Source organism: Diabrotica virgifera, chromosome 1 (genome assembly GCF_917563875.1).
Source record: "Diabrotica virgifera virgifera chromosome 1, PGI_DIABVI_V3a".
NCBI lineage: Eukaryota > Metazoa > Arthropoda > Insecta > Coleoptera > Chrysomelidae > Diabrotica > Diabrotica virgifera.
In genome coordinates, this window is record NC_065443.1 from 79,389,742 (window position 1) to 79,412,537 (window position 22,796).

Consider the following 22,796-nt stretch of genomic DNA (forward strand, 5'->3'; position numbering starts at 1 on the left):
GGGTGGATAGAGTTCGTAACGAAGTTGTTTTGCACCGGATGGGAAAAGTCACAGAAGTCGTCAGAACAGTTAAAAATCGAAAACTTGAATATTTTGGCCATGTTATGCGACACCCAGAGAGATATAATATACTCCATTTAATAATACAAGGCAAGGTAGACGGAAGAAGAGGGCCAGGTCGAAGAAGAACGTCATGGCTTAAAAACCTGAGAGAATGGTATAACAGATCCTCTGCATCCCTTTTCCGAGCTGCCTTTAACAAAATTACTATAGCCAATTTGATAGCCAACGTTCGATAATCGAGCACGGCACATGAAGAAGAAGAGTAACTTTTGACCAAAAAATAAAATAGCAATTCTGCTTACTGAATTTGAAAGTTTAAGTCAAATTCTATAGGTTTTGATTATTTGCATTGCTAAAAATTAATTTTTTTATTGTTAAACAAAGCTATAAACACATAGTGTTCCCCTTGCCCAATGCATGTGTTTTAATGTACGTAATCTACGTAGAAATTGTCTGTAAGCGCGCCTACTCTTCGATTTTAAATGAGAAATGCATTGAAAACATTCAAGCACTATGTGTTTATAGCTTTGTTTAACAATAAAAAAAATTAATTTTTATCAATGAAATAATCAAAACCGATAGAATTTGTCTTGAACTTTCAATTGCGGTAAGCAGAATTGCTATTTTATTTTTTAATCAAAAGTTCTTCGGTTTCAAAAATTGCAATTTTTCGATTTTTTGAAAGTTTAACCGTGTTTATGTCGAAAACTGTGCATCCTACGAAAAAACTTGTAAAAACATTTTTTGCTTAGAATGACCCAAAAAATACAAAAAAATGTTTTGTTTTGCGAAAAATCGCTGTTATGTTATTCCTCAAGTTATTTGTTTATAACAATCTTATCGACATCCGGATCAACTGTTTTTTTTTCCCTGGAAGCCGTCTGTTGTGAACCGGTTGTACTGCAGATCAACTGTTACACAAAAAATTCGTGTTCTACGGGTCAAAATACATAAAAAAAACTTGGGTAAGTCCATCTGAATAAAGGAGGCCGTTGTACCCCACCTGGCGACAGAACTATAAGGTCTCTACTGCATAATACTTTTCTCATCTTGTTAAAAGTTTCTCTAGCTTGTCCAATTCTCATTTTTATTTCTTCTGTATAATTATTATTTTCATTAATAATTGTACCACGATTTTTAACTGTTTCTATTGGCACCCCTCTTATGTTTAAAATATTTTGTTGTTGTGTTTTGAAGATTGTCATAAATTTTGTTTTATTAGCGTTAAGCGTTAGTCCGCTTTCCACACTAGAATTTACTACATTATCCTAAGAGTTCCTGTTGTAGGTCTTGTATATTCTCTGCAATTAGTATAGTATCATCGGCATATCTGATATTGTTGATGGATCTGCCGTAGACTTTTATTCCAATTGTTATATCTTCGAGTGATTTTTTAATTATTTCTTCCGAATATAGATTGAACAATAAGGGGGAGAGTATGCAATCTTGCCTTACGCCTCTTTTTATCTCTACTTCCTCCGAAACTTCTTTAGATAGGGGAGAGTTGTACAAAACCGGGCACTCCAAAAACCGTCTCTATCTTTTGCTATGTGAGAGTAGCAAATGTTTGCTGCAGATTGAAATATTCTCAAATGACTTAAGTTTGATATGCCAATGTCAATTTTTAAAAATTATCTTAGATTTTTAATTTTTTTTATTTTTATGAAAATATTGCAAAATACCCGGTTTTGTCCAACCGGTATGATAAAATCGGGTAGTAACTTAATTACCTTGTAAAAAGACTAATGGGCAGAAAATAAAATATTTATTAAAAGTATGTGAACAAAAATCGAAAATCTATGAACAGAAGTCACAAATAAAAACTTCATCTACATCATCATAGGCACTACAGGCGTCATAAGCCCATTTGGTGCAAGACACACATTTTATCCAGCCTTCCTTCGCATTATAATTTGAAAATGGTTAATTGTAATATAGACACGCATCGTCATTATTATCTTCTTCCTCCAAACTCTCCAAAATGTTGTTTTTGGTGCAGCCCTTCTTACCACGTTTTTTCTTTTTTTTTGTCCAGTTCATTTAGTTTTAATTTTTTTACGACTGGAGATTTTTTTTTCCTACTAGCTTTCTTACTAGCTTCTTCAACAGAAGAAGCTACATGTTGTAGTTAACTAAAAGCAAAAAAACCACTGCAGAAACTGGAAGTAACAACAGGTCTGATAAAATCTAGTACACGGTTTTGTCGATTTTCGGACTACCCGGTTTTGTCAAACTCGTAAACTAGACATTAAATATTATTTAAATTTTTAAGTTATGAAATAATATTCAAAATTTTTGGCCAAATTAAAGGTAATATACTAGGTTACATGTATTAAATTTTGAAATGGCCATTAGTTATTCATTAGAGGAGAAAACAGCTAGAAACTTACCTTAAAAATCGAGTTTCCTGTATCAAAAAACAGGTGAGGTCTTACGGCTCCAGTACAGATTACTCAAATGAGGTAGAAATGAATACACACGACTGTTGGTGGTAAAGTGACACTAATTTTAACATTGTCTAATAGATAGCAGCAGACAGTTAGAAGAATTAAGGGGTACCCGGTTTTATCAACCTACCCGGTTTTGTCCAACTCTCCCCTACCTACTCTGCCTTTTGCTGTTTGGTTAAACCAGAGATAAGTAGTTATTATTGTCTTTTTTAAGTCTTTTTTGTCAGTGTGTTTATCTTTAAGCAACTGTATAAGACGGTTGTGTCGGACCTTATCGAACGCCTTTTTGTAATCAATAAAACAAACATAGAGTGGTTGGTTTATATCCATTCATCTTTGCATGAGGATGTTAAATCCAAATAATTCCTCTCGTGTACCCATGGCATTACTAAATCCAAATTGGGTTTCAGTGATGTCTTGTTTCACTTTTCTGAAAATTCTTAAATAGATAATTTTTAATAATATTTTTAATGTGCGACTCATTAGACTAATTATACGGTAGTCGTTACATTCTCTTGCATTAGGTTTTTTTGGTAATGTATATGTTGATTTGAGCTAATCTCTCAGAATAATACATAGTAATATGTAAGTCTACTAATACATTGATCTGATCTTCTGAAGTATAACTACTCGAACATAATTAACACATAATATGCTTAAACGTTTTGAAAATGTATGTAATCCATTTGTTGTTTTTTTTTATAGATGCCTATTACAAAACGAGGTTTTACTTGTTAAATATTATCCTCTTTACATGCAGATACTTAAAAAAGTAACTTACCATTTTTGGCTCAAATTTTAATAGACTCTTTTTATAAGAGAAAAGAGTTAGTAGTAGTAATAGTCTAAGAGCTAGTGAACCCTCAGACTAACGGTCGTCCTGTAAGGCTAGAAATTTTTCTAGTGATAATTCATAGCACACCAAGGCTAAAAACCATGACCTGGCAGGCCTCAGTGGTGCACGTGTATCTACCAGGTGGATCGAAAAGTGCAAATTTAGGGGGTAAAATAAACTTTCTCCTGTAAGGTTTAAATTTAAGTATGTGTTTGAGTAAGTCATTCAGAAGAAATGTGTACAATGGCAGGCGATTCTGAAGAGCATAAGACCTTGCCAGGCGAGGGGAAAGATTAGGGGTTTTTCCTAAAATTATTCTTTTTGCATCGAACAATTTTTTTTTAGGTTTTTGAATCATTTAAAACAGAAAACGTCTTTAGTGATTTTTCTCTTAAGTTAATAGTTTTTGTTATATAAGCGATTGAAAATTTTGAAAATTGCGAAATCGGCCATTTTTAACCCTAAATCGGACATCTATCTAAAAATTTCAATGTTGCCAAGATACGTAGATATTTTTTAAATATTGATTGATGAAATCCCGAAAAATTTTTTGCAATAAAATATCGAAAACCCCTTTGTTTTTTTAATTGCTAATCAAGCAGGTGCGACACTGTAGTATAAGTGAGGACGTTTGAGTTTGCATAAATTCATTATCTCGAGAATAGGCAAATTTCAAGAGAAATCATCACACAGCTCGATTTTTATTTTTAAATTAGGACTTTTTGGCATATATATAATACTAGTGACGTCATCCATCTAAGCGTGATGACGTAATCGATTATTTTTTAAATAAGAGTAGGGGTTGTGTGATAGCTCATTTGAAAGGTTATTGAATTTTCTCTTCACTAATATAAATATTAACATAATTATTTATACAGGGTGTACAAAAAATTTTTTTTTATTAAATTAACTTTGATTAAATTTGACAAATAGAAGAAAAAATTTTTTTGTACACCCTGTATAAATAATTATGTTAATGTTTATATTACTGAATAGATAATTAAATAACCTTTCAAATGAGCTATCACACAACCCCTACTCTTATTTAAAAAAATCATCGATTACGTCATCACGCCCAGATGGATGACGTCACTAGTATTATATATATGCCAAAAAGTCCTAATTCAAAAATAAAAATCGACCTGTCTGAGGATTTTTCTTGAAATTTGCCCATTCTCGAGATAATGAATTTATGTAAACTCAAACGTCCTCACTTATAGTACAGTGTCGCACACGCTTGATTAGCAATTAAAAAAACAAAGGGGTTTTCGATATTTTATTGCAAAAAACTCTTCGGGATTTCATCAATCAATGTTTAAAGAATATCTACGTATCTTGGCAACATTGAAATTGTTAAAAATGGCCGATTTCGCAATTTTCAAAATTTTCAATCGCTTATATAACAAAAACTATTAACTTAAGAGAAAAATCACTAAAGACGTTTTCTGTTTGGAATGATTCAAAAAACCTAAAAAAAATTTGTTCGATGCAAAAAGAATAATTTTAGGAAAAACCCCTAATCTTTCCCCTCGCCTGGCAAGGTCTTATGCTCTTCAGAATCGCCTGTCATTGTACACATTTCTTCTAAATGACTTACTCAAACACATACTTAAATTTAAACCTTACAGGAGAAAGTTTATTTTACCCCCTAAATTTGCACTTTTCGATTCACCTGGTAGATACACGTGCACCGCTGAGGCCTGCCAGGTCATGGTTTTTAGCCTTGGTGTGCTATGAATTATCACTAGAAAAATTTTTAGCCTTACAGGACGACCGTTAGTCGGAAGGTTCACTAGCTCTTAGACTATAAACTATTACTAGTTTAGAATTTATAAATTAATATTATCAAGTATTTGATTTAATCAATACGATTTATAAAAAAAAATTATTGTATAGGAAATAATCGGAATATCTATTGCATTTTTTCTTTTTACAAAATGTATGTTCAATACCTTAATATAAATTATTAATTATCCCTTTTGTTGAAGTATTTTATTTTATCCTAGATTTTATTGGGACCTGCATTTTCATAAAAGCTTTGGCTATCCTTTTTTCTATTTGTCATCGATAGTCTGTATATGTAGATGGAAAACAAATACAAAGAGTATCCAATTTTAAACGAGCCTAGTATTGGTAGATCTATCAAAATAAACAGGCTGTGGTGGACGGGTCACTTAGAGAGAATGAATGAGGTGGACGTCGAAGCACATTTATAACTAAATACCGGATGGAGTGATGAGAAGAGGCAGGCCAAGAACACGATTTATGGTGGAAGACGACTTACTAGTATTAAGAGTACGAAATTGGAAAATCAAGGCTAAGGATAGGCAGGAATGGAAGCTGAGTCTGGAAAAGGCAAGACCCGCCATGGGTTGTAGAGCCAATGATAATGATGATCCAATTTTAAACATTTAGAAAATTAGATCCATATAAAGAGATACCATGTAGAACTAAGATGGCTCGTGTAGATTCTTTAAAAAATAACACATTAAGCAATAATGATATCAAAAAAGAATATCCATTTTTAATTTCGTTGCAACACGAAACTACAGCGCCATCATTATTCCAGTTCAATCAGAGAGTGCAGCAAGCGCCTCTACCGGTTTCGAAACGTATTAGTCTCTCATCAGGAGGCACATATGCTGCTCTCTCTGACCCAACTAGGACAAACCCCGGCGTGCAGTCACGGATTACAACTAATGAAATGGCCGGGATGCCCTAGCGGCAACTGCTATCCTTTTTTCTATTTGCCATCGATAATTCTGATATCAAATAATGATACATTGATACTTCAATTTCGGAAACGCATCATCAAAGGTTACATAATATGGTCAGTAGTCTTACAGAATGTTGAAGCATGGGCTTTAAAAGTATTCACTATTAACCGCTTAGAGGCTTTTAATATGTGGTTGCATAGACGAACACTAAAAATATCGTCGACGAAAAAGCAGACAAACGAAGCAGTTTTCAACAGAGCAGAAGCTACTCGCCAGTTTATTGAGCTACGCGTCAAATCCACAAAATAGCTTATCTTCAATATATAATGCGGGAAAACCAGTGCAATATTCTTTGACTGATTATGATTAGTAAAATCGAAGGACTCAGGGGAATTGGTAAAAATCAAGCCTCGTAGTTGAAGAATATCAGAGAATGAACCGGGATAGAGAGTAGAACAAATGTTCAGAATAGCTTAAGATAGAGAGAATCTGGCTATGTTAATGGCTAAATTCAAGAAGACGTAATAATGCATATTAAGAAGAAGTCTCTATATTTTAGTTCATCATTTTGTATTTTTTGTGTTTCCTTGTCTATATTCTGGTGACTTTTGCTGATTAAAGTTGGGAGATTCTTTCCTTTTGGTTACCCAGAGAATTTGGTTATTTTCTTTGGTTCTCATTTATCCTTTATCTACACATTATGTATGCAAATTATCAGAAGATATCTATTTTCTTCTTCTTCTTCTTCTTTTTCTGTAGACATGACTCTGTCTGTTTTTTCAATCTACACATTATGTATCCAAATCATCAGAAGATATCTACTTTCTTCTGCTTCTTCTTTGTGTGTAGACATGAATCTGTCTATTTTTTAATCTGCCTCCAGTAAGTTGTCGTTCCATCGTTTTCGTGGTCTTCCCACTGATCAGTTTCCTATTGAGGAACCGTCTCTCGCTGTCCTTACTACTCTATTTGTTGTCATTCGGCTTTTGTTGTCATTCCATTGTCTTACCATCGATTGTTCCAAGGGTATTCTTCTCTACTGTTTCTATCATTATTTTTGCCTCTCTACACCAGGTCGTGTTTCTGCTGCATATGTCATTATTGGTCTGATGACTGTTTTGTAAATTCTGCCTTTCATTTTATTTCTGATATTTATATTTCTCCATATTGTTTATATTGTTTCATTCAGGAAACCCACGGCTCTGTTTACTCTATTCACTTGATCGTCCACTTCTGTTTCGAGCTTTCTGTAGCTAGTAGCTAGATAGTGTGATATCTAGATATTTAAACTTATCTGAATAGGTTTTAAGATTTAATTAGATTAAATTTTCTGGCGGTTATATTAAATTGGTGCAGCATACATTGTAAATCATCTTCACCTTGAGACATTACTATTGCATTGCATCGTGTGCATAGCAGAATATTGTAAGTAGTTTTTCTCCAATTTGGTATCCTTTTTTAGTTCTTACTTTTTTTATTATTTCACCCATGATCAGGTTGAATAATAGAGGACTTAGGAAGTCTTCCTCTCTTATCTCATTGCCAGCTTCAATTGGGTCAGTTATTTCATCTTCTACTTTTACTTTTATTGTGTTCTTCTGGTAGATATTTTCGATGGTTTTAATTATTATTAAAGGTGCCTCTCTTGAGTACAACAAATGGATAACCTCCTTTAATTTGACCATGTCAACTGCCTTCTTAAGAACCACGAAACATATGGTTCTAAGAACATATGGTCCTTCTTAAGGTCTAGTATACAGTATACGTATGTATGTTTGTATATGATATTGCTTTATTTTTTAGCTATACCAAAGAGTTATTCCACAAAGGGTTTAAAAACGATTTGGAGGAAAAAGATTTGTATGAAATAATTAAAGAATGTAATTCAAAAACATGTGGTGACAAGCTTGAGAAGCAGTGGGCTATAGACAATGAAGAACAATCATCTAAATCAATTTATAAAGTACTATGGCACAGATTCGGATGGAGGTATCTCTTAATAGGTACCGTAGATTTATGTTATAAAGTTTTTACTAGGTAAGTCACTTAAAATTTGGAAAAATTTCATAGTTAACAAATTATCAGCATTAATACCACAAGAGAGTGAGAATAAATTTGACAATAATGCGACAATTTTTCGAAAACTTGTTGCCTGACAATAGACACGAGAGCCCGCAAGACTGTTGCGAGTGACTGTTGCCGGATGGAAACAAGTTTGAGAAACAAATTAGAGCATGATTTTCTTATTTATTCTTACTATCGTGTGATATTGGACAGATTATTTTTTAATACTCGCATACAAAATTCAAGTATTTGCAAATAAACATTCAGTGACGTTTTTATCACAATTAATGTGAGACAAATGTTTCAACTTGTCAAAGTGAACAGCACCGTTTAGAAAATATTCAAACGAAGATATCAATAAAATATTAGTTGGTCTGTGCCCATTGAACTGGCAAGTACCTAGTATTTTTGAGCAGTGCAACATGTTGCCCTTTGAGCATGTATTCAAATAAATCTAACAACATCGACTTGTAGTCACCATATTTTATTAAAATATAATATGTAAATATAATATTATGGGGTTACCACTTTAAACAGTGTGCTAGTTCCAACTATTCAGCAGAATGCACTGAAGATCTTCTGAATTAGAACGAGAACGTTTTGCAATCCATTTGGATGACATTTTAGATAGTTTTTAATAAACGATTTTATACCAGTATACAATTTGAAGTTTTTACTTCTGTATGAGTTTAATAAAATATTCGTTAAAACTATTTGTAAATACAGTTTTATTCATGAAATAATCTTACCGAAGTACACTCGAGCGCTTAAAATTCCCGATTTTTATTGTCCTCATGAAAATTTGACATTAGATGCAGAACTAAAATTTTATTATGGTTCATTTTCTTAAATGTAACAGTTGCCAAAACTAGGAAACTCGTTGTAATTAAACAGAAACAATCTACCTAAAAATATTCCAGGTATAATAATCTACACTCTGGGCCAAAATTAACGGGCCACCTTAAAAATAGGTCATTTTTGATGTCTTATTTCTCTTAAACCTGTAGTCCGATTTAAGTGATTTTTTAATATGTTATAGCCTTATTCCTTGACAATATCGTTATAATAATATTGTTGCTAAACAGGTAGATTTTCATTGTATACCGGGTGTACGAATCAAACTGTGTTTTTTTCTTAAAGTTTGCATCACCCTGTGGAATATTCAAGCATTTGTAGAATACTGAAATTAAAACCTAACTATAGCCTCATGCTTTCTCAACATTTTGTTTTTTGATTGATTCGCTTATATTGGATAATAAAAAAGTTAGGTGCTTTAACAACTAGACATGTTTTTTTATCAATACAGGGTGTTTTTTAAAAATTTTGGAAAATTTTAAGGGGTAATTCTGCATGAAAAACGATGACAGTTTGCTTTATAAACTTATGTCCGCAAATGCTTCGTTTCCGAGATAGGGGGTGTTGAATTTTTTTTGACAAACTGACGATTTATTTATTACTTTAAAACCGGTTGAGGTATGCAAATGCAATTTAGTGGGTTTTATGACGTAGTTATTGCATATTTTTTGACATACAATTAAGAATTTAATTTTCACCATTGGCGCCCATACGGGTAATATGATGGCTCATATTACCCGTATGGGCGCCAATGGTGAATATTAAATGCTTAATTGTATGCCAAAAAATGTGCAATAACTACATCTTAAAACCCACCAAATTTCATGTGCATGTCTCAACCGGTTTTAAAGTAATAAATAAACTCACCTACAAAATTAACCGCCCACCTTGTATTTCTTTCAATTTGCAGAAATTGTTAACCTTGGACCACATTTTATGAAGGATACGGTGACAACTGCGGTGAATACTACCATAATTTTTTTGAAAAAAGTCGTTTGTTACAGCAAAAATCAAATAAAAAAAATCTTCGAAGAAAATTCAAATTAACAATATTTTGGAAATAAAAGTCTAATTGAAAAAAAAATTGAGTATCAATAATGAGTGTTGCCGCCTCTAGCCCTTAGGACTTCTTGGAGCCGGTTTGGCAATCCATTCATGATATCCTGGATATCAGATTGGGGGATATTTTGCCACTCTTCTACCGCAGCTGTCTTCAGCTCTTCAAGGGATGCAGGGGCTGGTACTCTCGCTCTTACCCGTCCTTTAAGGTTGTCCCAGATATGCTCAATTGGGTTAAGATCGGGACTGTGTGCTGGCCCTGGTAGAACTTGCATCCCGACTTCAGTAAGGTACTCACGGGTAGATCTTGCTGTATGGCAACGTGCATTGTCATGCATTAGTCTGAAGTTATCACCAATGAATGGTGCAAAAGGCATGACATGGTCTTGGAGAACTTCTTGCACGTATACTTGGGCACTCACACTGCCTCTACCGAACACAACAAGATCAGTACGCGCTTCGTAAAAAATACCTCCCCAAATCATTATTGACCCTCCTCGGTAAGCCACTGTTTCGGTTATAGCGCATAGAGCAAACCTTTCATTTTGACGCCTATAGACACGTTGGCGTCCATCTGGACCTTTTAGGGCTATTCTGCTCTCATCTGAGAACAGTATATTCTTCCATGCCGCCATAGTCCAGTTAGCATATTCTCGCGCAAAATGAAGTCTAGCCCTACAGTGTTGTGGGAGCAGTTGTCGTGCGCGAGCTGGACGGAAAGCCCTTAAGTTTATTTCTGACAGTCTTCTTCTAATCGTTTGTCTACTCACACTAACGTTTCTCACCTCAAAAAGAGACCTACGAGCTTCAGGAGCGGTGCAAAAGCGATTTCTCAATACTGTGGTGGCAATGAAGTGGTCATCTCGAACTAAAGTGCATCGTTGTCGGCCTTGACCTGGCCTGCGGTTGTACGATCCTGTCTCCCGAAATCGTCTGATGGCATTTTGTACCGTAGTTCTGGATAAATCGAGCGTACGGGCGATATGACGTTGACTGTAACCAGCATCAACTAAAGCCACTGCCCTAGCAGCATCTGTTGGAGCGAGTGGCATTTTTAAAATCACAAACAATAAATAAGCACTAAAATTTTAACTTGACACGGAAACAGATTTGCAACAATGTCGTACAACGACTATATGTCAAAAATCTTTCAATGACACAAAAGGAAACAAACTGTCACAGATAATGTAAACAAAACAATAATAAAGGTGGCGGGGTTAATTTTGCTGGTGAGTTAAATCGTCTGTATTAATGAAAAACATGGCTAGTTGTTAAACTACCTAACTTTTTTATTATCCAACATAAGCGAATGAATCAAAAAACAAAATGCTGAGAAGACATGGGGATATAGTTAGGTTTTAATTTTAATATTTTATAAATGCTAGAATATTCCACAGGGTGATGCAAACTTTAAGAAAAAAACACCGTTTGAGTGGTACACCCGGTATACAACGAATATTTACCTGTTTAGCAACAGTATGATTATAACGATATTGTCAAGGAATTAGGCTATAACATACTAAAAAAATCATTTAAATCGGACAACAGGTTTAGGAGATATAAGACATCAAAAATGACCCACTTTTAAGGTGGCCCGTTAATTTTGGCCCAGAGTGTATGTAGAATATTTCTGGTATAGCAATAATCTAATTTTACAGAATTAGCCACGTGATGAAAAATCTTACTACACGATTACTACAGATTTAAAATCATTAAAAAATAATCATAAACGTCATATCCTCAAAAAACAACTAAATAAAACGCCTACACCCATTCTAGAAGCACAGTATAAGGAATATAGAAATAAACTTAATGTGTTAATAAAAAAACAGAAAAATGATTACTATAAACAAAAATTATACGGTACTCATGGGAATACTAAAAAATTATGGAATATTATTAATGAGGTTGCAGGAAGTAAAAATACACTAGATATTTCTAATATTGATATTGTTAATGAAAATGGGGACTGCGTTAAAAATAATACAGATAAGGCAAATGTGTTTAATAATTTTTTTATAAACTTAGGAATGAAAATGGCAAATAAAATAGAAAATTCAAATTTACCTGATAATTTGTTGAGAGATGTTTATATAGAATCGTCTATTTTCTTAAAACCGGTAACGCAGGCCGAAATAACTATTTTGATATCTAATTTAAAGAATAATTGTTCTCCTGGTCCCGATAAGATTAGTAGCAAATTAATAAAATATATTCATCTTAATATATTGGGCCCATTAACCCATATAATAAATCTCAGTATCTCAACAGGACAAATACCTACGCAATGGAAGCAATCTATAGTTTCTCCCATTTTCAAAAGCGGTTCTAGAAATAAACTAACTAATTATCGACCGATATCTGTAATAAATAACTTTGCTAAATTATTTGAAAAAGTATTAACAAATAGATTGGTTAGCTTTCTGGATCAGCATAATGTTCTTTCTAAAATTCAATACGGTTTCAGAAAAAAATCCTGTACAGAAGATGCCGCATTGAATCTAGTTGAAACAATAATTAAAGCTCTCGATAATTCTAAAAAATGCCTAGCAGTCTTTCTGGATTTGGCTAAAGCCTTTGACACGGTATCTCATGCCAAACTGTTAGGTAAATTGAATAATTATGGTATTCGGGGTATTGCATTAGATCTTTTTAAAAATTATTTAACAAACAGAACGCAGCAAACTAAAATCGGTGACAAAATAAGCACTAATATTAATGTTCAGATGGGGATACCACAAGGAACGGTGTTAGGACCTATTTTATTTCTCGTATACATAAATAGTATTGCAACAATCCAGAATTTTGAGGGACAGTTGGTATGTTACGCAGATGATACTGCACTCATAATTACAGGAAATACTTGGGAAGAAGTGCATTTTGCGACAGAGGTTTGTCTTAAAAATATTAGAATTTGGCTAAATCATAATCTTTTAACTTTAAATGTCGAGAAAACAAAATATGTAACATTTTCCCCAACAGTTACGGACCAACCATCTTTAAAGATTAGACTGCATAATCCCAGATGTAAAGATAATATATGTGATTGCCCCATACTAGAACAAACCCCTGTAATAAAATATTTGGGTGTTATGATTGATCATCACACAAGGTGGTCACATCATATTACCTATGTCTCTAAACGTATAAGAGCTTTAATACATAAATTTTATAAAGTAAGGTTCATCCTATCTAAGTCCAATCTTATTATGATGTATAATTCATTAGTTGAATCAGTTCTAAAATATTGTATAACTATTTGGGGTGGTGCATTCTCTACTAATTTAAAAAATTTGCAAACTACACAAAATATTTTACTTAGAATAATATTTAAAAAACCTAGATTACACTCAACATCTCTACTCTATCAAGAAACAAAATTATTCAAAATACGTCAAATTTATATACACCAATGTCTCCTAAGGACCCAATTTTCAAAAGTAAAAAACAATAAAAAAAACTTCAATTACTAGAGCAGCTACTAATCTACATCTAAATACTAATTTATTTAAAAAAACTGTGACGCAGAGATCATTTTCCTATTATGGTCCTAAACTATTTAATATGTTACCAACGCATTTAAAAGAAATTAATATAAGACATAAATTTAGTAAAGAAGTAAAGAGTTTAATTATCAGTAACCCGGAAATGTTTAAAATATTTGAAAATGTTTGAATTTGATTTGCACAACCAATTCGTATTTTCTCTTTTTTTACTCTTTCATCTAATCATCTAATAATCATCTAATAAAAAAAAAAAAACTAAATCACATAAACAGTTAAAATCTAAAAAGAAATGTATCGATTTGCTATTGTTATTGAATGTTTTGATTTATATTTTACTTTAATTTATACATATTATAGACAGTGTATTTAATAAATTATATGTACATTGTATATTATATTGACTGACATCAGTGGGAGGTATCCGACAAACAGATGCCTTGTGTCTAGGTCTGCCTCCGGATGAATCAGTCAGTATAAGTATATTAATTAGGTCTGTTATATGTATATTGTATAATAACTAAGTGGTTGAATAAAATTATTTGATATATTTGATTTAATCATCGACAAACTATTTAAATTCAAAAAATGTTTCACAAGGAAAAATTCCTGTAACTGGCAGTACACCATAAATCAAAAAAATAAAATAAAAACCTTATCTTATAAAAGGTATATCTAAAATCCTTAAAAAGGGTTATCTCACAATAGAACGTTTTCAAAATCAACATTCCATCATCAGTGTTATCACAGGTTTACATGTTTTAAGCCACCAAAATATAAAGGTAAAAACCCTTAAGTTGTTTTAAAATTGTGAGCGTTACATTATATTATAAAATTTTTAAAGGATGTTAATCTGGAAATATTTTTAACATCCTTTAAAATTTTTATAATATAATGTAACCTTTACAATTTTAAATCAACTTGAGGGTTTTTACCCGTACATTTTGGTAACTTAAAACATGTAAACCTGTGATAACACTGATGATGGAATATTGATTCCAAAAACGTTCTGTTAAGATATAACCCTTTTTAGGTATTTTAAATATACCTTTTACAAGATAAGGTTTTTATTTTTTTATTTTTTTAAATGTTGTTTCTATCTTTAAATTAGTCGATTTATTTATTTATTTCTTATTATTAAATACCGCCTTATGGATGGAATAGACCTTTATTGACCACTTGTTTAACAAAAACATAAAGAAAACATATTTATCTGAAGTCTTTCATAAAGGAAACACAATAAAAAACATATTGTGGTAAGATAAGATATGTACATAAAAAAATTATGGTCAAAAAGAAATTTAAAATTAAAATTTAATATTATTTCATGGGATGAAACCGCAAGTTATTGTAATGAAAATTATATTCTGTATTGGTTTTGACGTTTTGATTTCTAATCCAAGAATTGAATTGGACTCATCCTTATTACATATTTATGTAGTCTTTATTCTGCTCTCTCCACTTTGTTGAGAATTTAGCAATATCATAGAAAATTCTATGATATAATTCGTAAGTGATATGAATGTACCGGGTGTCCCAATAAGCAGGGCCGTCTTAAGCATACACGGCGCCGGGGTGCGAGACTCATCTTTGCGCCCCCTTTTGTCAGAAGATTATAATATAGGTTATAAGTACGCAAAAATTAAAAATAATTATCTTTGCTTTCTTTATTTATGTTTTAAAAAACATGATTTGAGTGTTCAAAAAAGATCAATCTTATAACACTATATATTATATCAAAGTCAACTTTTCTAGCTTTTAAGTTGGCAAAAGTTTTTATTACTTCGGTGATATTTTTTACTTGCTTTTCTATACTTATTAAAGCCAGGTTTGTTCATCTGTCTGTTTGTCGTGTTGAGCGCAGATAATTTTTGAATAATTTAAGTTTAGAAAAAGACCTTTCTCCTTCAGCTACTGTTACTGGAAGTGTTAAATATATCCTTCGAAATATTTGGGAAAACGGAGAGTAAATTATTAGATTATATAACTTGAAGTAATATCGAGTGGAGTTGTGTCTTTATTTATAAAAAATATTGGTAACAATTCTAACTCATGGAATAGATCTTCATCATCTACCTATGTCAGATCTATTTCCATCAAGACCAAGACCTTTCTCCTTCAGCTACTGTTACTGGAAGTGTTAAATATATCCTTCGAAATATTTGGGAAAACGGAGAGTAAATTATTAGATTATATAACTTGAAGTAATATCGAGTGGAGTTGTGTCTTTATTTATAAAAAATATTGGTAACAATTCTAACTCATGGAATAGATCTTCATCATCTACCTATGTCAGATCTATTTCCATGCGCTAGTTTTTTTTTTGTAAATTAAACATTGTGTCTTTTTAGGTTTTCTTCGGGGGTTTTCCAATTCAATATATTTTTCAAGAACGATAATTATGATTATGTTCCCTCGACATTTCAAATCTTTCACTTAATTTTGCAATGGCAATGTCCAATAAATAATAATAGAAGTTAACTTTAAAATTTTGTTTTGGATCTAACAGAGGTTTGTCTGCAGCCTCGTAATTGAAATTTCTTTTTCGGGGACGTGGACGAACAGTTTTAGAAAATTTAGTTTCGCAATCGAGTTCTTTAGCAATTGGTACTGAGTCAATTAATACCTGCTCAAACGCAGTGTCGGTGCGGTTGTTGCCTAAATATTTACTAACTTGATCAAGCATCTTAATAGCTGCCAAAATAATAATATCCCGCGTTTGCAAAGTTTTACTGACAATATTGACCTTTGCTAAAATTTTTTACCAGTCACGAGAGAGGAGATAAGCTCAGTTCTTTAATTTTGTCATCAATGAGCTTGCGATGTTTATTGTGTCATTGTCGCACTTGTTGTCAAAAATTCAGTATAACGCATCGTAAATTTTCCCCATATTAAAACGAAGTATATTTTTAATGAGTCAATTCTACTCTCCCATCGCGCATTTGAAAGCGGTTTTAATGTAAAGGTGGGTATCTCATTCATTATGACATTCCACCGTAATGTTGATGCGAAAAAAAAAAACATAAATTTCTTGAACAATTAAAAAAAATTGTTATTTCCAATGAGCATTTAGCAACATCCCTTAGCACTAAATTAAGGGTGTGAGCTGCACAAATAACGTAAAACGCACGAGGATTCATGTCTAAAAATTTTTTTGAAGGCCAATATTTTTGCCTCTCATACTTGCCCCATTATCATACCTTTGGCCTCGTAAATCATCAAAATCAATATTCATTAATTTCAAAAATTCTAATAAATAATTAGATAATCCTTGTCCGGTAGTATCAGCAAGCGGTAAAAAACCTAGAAAATTCTCTCTAACTTCAGCAAGCTTTGTTGACGAATTGAGATAAACGAACCGAACAACAATAGTAAGTTGTTTCTTGTGTGAAATTCGACATTCAATATTGGTCAAAATTACGAGTCACCTTTTTGAAATTTTTTTCGGAATAATCTAAATGGGTTTCACATTTCATTTGCATATCGTAGGTGTGCAGTTTACCCTATTCCACGAACATACGCCTGTTTTGGATTACTTTGACAACGAATATTTTACTGTGCAAAATAAGAACAACGAAAGTTAATTGCAAATTACATTGTTGTTTATTGGAATAATTATTAGCGCCATTTACTTTCGTACTTCTTATGTTGCACAGTAAAATATTCGTTGTCGAAATAATCCAAAACAGGCGTATGTTCGTGGAATGGCCATAAGCATTAATAGCCTTTGAAAAAAATACGGAAAGCTCACTTGTATATTTTTGTTATTTGTAGTTTTTTTTAAAGAATTTTGAAAATTTTGAAAGGACAAAAAGCGTAAGTTTGAGCCTAGCAAATGTTCGGCTTGCGCCCCTTGGACTTGGCGCCCGGGTGCCTCGCACCCCTTGCACCCCCGGGTTGAGACGGCCCTGCCAATAAGAATGGCTCTCGGTCATATCTCAGGAACCGTTTATAGTACAACTTCTAGAAAAAAATATTTATAACAAAAGTTGCCTCGGGAAAAGCCTGGAAATTATTTTCAGAATTGTAGATTCACCGCTAGAGGGCGTAATTGAATATCAAAAATTAAAAAATCAAAATTTTACAAAATTTGCCTAACGAAAGGGCACTGGAAATCCGACCATCGTATTCTTTATAAAATTCTGCGCATGTTATTTGATTTCACAAGTTTAAGTCTATCTTTGCAAACAAGAGGTGGGGATGAGTGGGAACCTTGTTATGAAAAAATGGCTGTAAGTCCGGTTCTGCGAAATCGAATTTTGCAAACTTGGTCTGGTGGAAAACAGCTCCTTTTCGTCAATGTAGAGTTACAATTTCGAAACAGTCTATTAAGTAATGTGCCAGCTAGGAGGCGTTATTTAATTATTTTCAGAAATCTAGTTTTCTTTGAAAATATTAAATACAAGTATGCAAGTATGCATTTTTAATTCTGTATTACAAAATTAGATCAAATTAGCAACAGAATAGCGAAAACCGCATATCGATACCTTTTTTCTATCTCGAAATATCTTAACAAACGTGTAAATTTTAAACATAACTGTTATTGTCACCGGTAAACAAAGTTGAGAAAAGGTAGTGTGCGGTGGAAAAAACAAATAAACATTTTTTAGATGTCAACGTGTATTAATTAAAACAACAATAGGACAAACAACACTATAAAATATAACAAAGAAATAAAAACAACTACTTAGTGACGACTTAAATGTTCAAATTATGGCCCATAATTTTCAATGCAAGTATTTACTCTTTTAGTCTAGAGTATAGTGCACAGCAGTCTCAATTTCTGCTCTCGCAATGCTATGCATGGCGTTTCCTACTCTCTTGATCATATTTTCTCAAGGTCTTTAACAATATCTTTAATCCGCCCCCATAAATAAAAGTTTAAAACAGGTAAATCTGATGATCTGGCTAGCCAAAAAGTAGGCTTCCACGTCCCATCCATCTGTCAGCGAATGACTTATCTAAAAAATCTCTTACTACTCTGGAAAAATGCGTGGGACAACCATCGTGCTGAAACAACATCGACCTACAAACTGCTAGCAGTACATCTTCCAGAAGAAGAGGCAATTCATTCCTTAAGAAAATTTCAAATTCCTTGAAAGAGTAAAAATGCTTGAATCAAAAATGATGGGCAATAATTTGAATATTCAAGTCGTCACTGAGTAGTTGTTATTATATCTTTGTTATATTTTGTAGTGTTGTTTGTCTTATTGTTGTTTTAATTAATTATAGAAAATGTTTCTTTGTTTTTTCCACACCACACTACCTTTCCTCAACTTCGTTTACCAGTGACAGTAACAGTTATGTTTAGAATTTACACGTTTGTTAAGATATCTCGAGATAGAAAAAAGGCATCGACCTGCGGTTTTCGCTATTCTGTTGCTAATTTAATCTAATTTTGTAATACAGGATTAAAAACGCATACGTGTATTTAATATTTTTCAAAGAAAACTAGATTTCTGAAAATAAATAAATAACGCCTCCTAGCTGGCACATCACTTAATAGGCTGTTTCGAAATTATAACTCTTACATTGACGAAAAAGAGCTGTTTTCAACATTTTTTTCATAACAAGGTTCCCACTCACCCCCACCTCTTATTTGCAAAGGTAGACTTAAACTTGTGAAATCAAATATGCGCAGAATTTTATGAAGAATGCGATGATCGGATTTCCAGTGCCCTTTCATTAGGCAAATTTTGTAAAATTTTGATTTTTTAATTTTTGATATTCAATTACGCTCTCTAGCGGTGAACCTACAATTGAATCGCTTATTGTATAAAGGGAATAAGTCTACTTCCGTACTAAATTAAAGTGAGATATACATTTTATCAAACCAACGTCGACGGATCGATGAGTCTATAAAGGAAATTTGTATCTCTCACCATACGCGAAATATCACACGATAAAATTTTTGTTGAGCGTATATAAACGAAACTAGTCCGGGACTGATTACCTTTATACAATAATTCTTGTGGCACCACCATCTTTTGTGTCATTTTGTTTACAGAGTCGTTTATTTTATTACTTCGGTTAGCTTATGTACGTTAGTTAGTCTTACGATATATTTTAGGTCTTGTTTGTAATAATAAACCTTTTTTTAATAAATAAATTAATAATTTAACTGTAGAGAAGCAGCAAAAAAAACGACTTTTTGGTCTTAATAGTTTTCAAAGCCAAGTTTGCTGTATCACATGTCACTCTACTTGTCTCCTTCTACATTTAATCTGTAGAACAAAATTTGATAGGTCATCAAGTTTCTAAACTAAATAGTTTTTTTCGTTTTTCTCAAAACTAAGTATTGTGGACGTATACCCTTTATACAATAAGCGCTTCAATTATGAAAATAATTTCCAGGCTTTTCCCGAGGCAACTTTTGTTATAAATATTTTTTTCTCAAAGCTGTACAATAAACGGTTCCTAGGATATGGCCGAGAGCCATTCTTATTGGGACACACGGTACATAACATACTAGCTGAAGTTAACATAATAACTATGTAGACTCAACAACCTAGACCACAACTATCAACCAAAATATACTCATATTTTGGACATATAACTAGAAGAAGAGAAGGAATGAAACGAAGGATAGTTCGTGAAGATCCAGAGGAAGATCTCCAGTACCATGGTCTGACCAAATAAAGGAAATTACTGGTTACTCTCTCTCCGACGCAAAACAACACGCACAGGAGAGAGATAATTGCACAGAAATAGTCAAATAAATTACCTGACGCCAGTGCATCCTTACGAAGGAGAAGAGATAGAGGAGGAGGATGTAAATAAGCTGAGAAAATTTCTAATTTGGTATCTATCTTTTTGCTACTGGCCTTTATTGAATTGCTTCAGCTTTCTCAGGATCAGTTTTTCATTTGGTTATTTTCATTTTAAGAGCACACAGTAGCGATCAACAGGTAGCAACAAACGCGTTCCAAGATTGCGGCTGTAATTTTGAATATTTTGTCGAGATATTTGGCACACATATTCGTAATATAATAAAGAATGGCGGTACAGAGCCCAATTTCAGAAATATGTGAGTATGTGGAAATTACTCTATAACTAAATAAAACATTGCAAAAGGGAGCCTGTACCGCCATTAAGAAGGACAAAAAATAAACTTTCTTCAAATAAATTTTTTTATCCAGTGCCTAGATTTTGTGTCACATTGGAACTAGGTACTAAAAATCGATTTTTTTTATAACAAGAAATCGAACGTCACTGACTTGGCAACATTTCGCGGCTATGTGTATAAAAATTATTGTTTTTCATAGTATAAACGTCACTGTCAGTGTCGAATTACCGACGCAATGTTGCCTCACTTTTGAAAGTTTGCAGAACTTTCGCAATCTTGGACCGCGTTTGTTGCTACCTGTTGATCGCTACTGTTTGCTCTTAATGCAGAATCCTTAACGACTATTTGAGTACTTCGTAATTAATAATTTATTAATTATATTTATTTTTTTAGTCTAGTGGATCCGCTTGCTGTGAGTAAACTGGTCTCTTATTTTGACATAACAAGTACTGAAACTAAAGAAGACGCCTACTTTTGGGCGGCTTTATTGTTACTTAACAACTTACTGTACACAATATATTCCCATAATGCTCTATTATGGGCTGAGAAATTGGGAATTGAGATCAGAACATCATTCTCTGCCTTGTTATACAGAAAAGCTCTACGACTGACGCCTTCAGCGGTTGCAAAAATTAGTTTAGGAAACCTAGTGACGTTAATAACAAAGGATGTTTATACATTTCAACTGTCGATTTGGATGATAAACGATCTATGGAGTGGATCCGTACAGATCTGTGTACTCTGCTATGTTTTATTTACTAAAATTGGAGTGGCATCCTTCATTGGAATTGGAATGGTTCTACTTGCTCTACCTTTACAAGGTAAGTAAATTTATTATTTTTCCATGTTAATGCAGAGTTTTTTAAATGCCTTTTCATGAAGCGCATTTTTTTCAAGTTTATACATATACAGGGTGGGCCAAAGAAAACAGTCCACCTCGATATTTGGCAGTAGTTATTAGATTTTAAGGAAATTAAATAATTTTTTGATATACAGGGTAGCGAGAAAGTATGGAAACACGATAATTTCTCGGAAACCGCTAGAACAATTTTTATAGAATTTGGTGGGTAAGGGTTTTCTAATGCGGCCGATATTATAGTGGTAATTATATTGTTGTCAAATCATCCGTTTTTCTGGAAATATAATGAACTTTCTTATTTCAAATGGAACTCCCTGTATATTTTTTACGTTTTGATGCCCATTAGAAATACTGATTATTTTTTATGTTATAAAAAATTTAAACAAATTATAAAAATTAATTTTTTCGACCCGGGTAGACATTATTTCAGCTTCTTTGGATCATTGGAAACAAAAAAGTTTTTTTGTAATTTTTCTCTAAAGCTAATCGTTTCCGAGTTATAAACAATTTAAAACTGAAAAAAAAAGAAAAATGACGATTTTCTAGGTTTAAAAACACAAGTAAAAAATATTATTTTTGAAACCACGAAGTGCCTAAATTCAAAATCAATCCTTATTTTATCAATGATTCAAACAACCTAAAATAATGTCAATCTAGGCCGAAAAAAAATTATTTTTATAATTTGTTTTAATTTTTTTTAAGTAAATGTAACAATAATTCCGCAATTATGGCGTTTAGGTACCTATAGGGAATATAACATGAAAAATAATCAGTATTTCTTAAGGGCTTCAAAACGCAAAAAATATATGGGGTGTTCTATTAGAAATAAGAAAGTTCATTAGATTTCCAGAACAACGGAAGATTTGACAATGTAATTACCACTATGATATCGGCCGCATTAGAAGACCCGAACCCACCAAAACCTACAAAAATCGTTCTAGCTGTTTCCGAGAAATTACCGTGTTTCCATACTTTCTCGCTACCCTGTATATTTCATACTAGTGACGTCATCCATCTGGACGGGATGACGTAATAGATGATTTTTTAAATAGAAATAGAAGTCGTGTGGTAGCTCATTTGAAAGGGTGTTCAATTCTCTATTCAGTAATATAAACATGAATATCATAATTTATACAGGGTGGCGTAAATCAATTTAATTCAACAAATATATTTTTTGTTTACCCTGTATAAATAATGATATTAATGTTTATATAACTGAATAGAGAATTAAACACCCTTTCAAATGAGCTACCACACGACCCCTATTCCCATTTAAAAAAAATTATCGATTACGTCATCACGCTCATATTATGGATGACGTCACC

The 22,796-nt window shown here is 32.6% G+C and overlaps 1 protein-coding gene across 1 annotated transcript in view; it reads left to right on the forward strand.

Moving 5' to 3' along the window:
• The window catches only part of LOC114327220 (probable multidrug resistance-associated protein lethal(2)03659), an 80,164-nt gene that overhangs the window by 10,136 nt on the left and 47,232 nt on the right, over positions 1-22,796 (forward strand). Inside the window, exons 2-3 of the mRNA XM_028275761.2 lie at positions 7,869-8,102; positions 21,006-21,433. Coding sequence (XP_028131562.1) covers positions 7,869-8,102; positions 21,006-21,433 — 662 coding nt within the window. The remainder of the gene's footprint in view (positions 1-7,868; positions 8,103-21,005; positions 21,434-22,796) is intronic.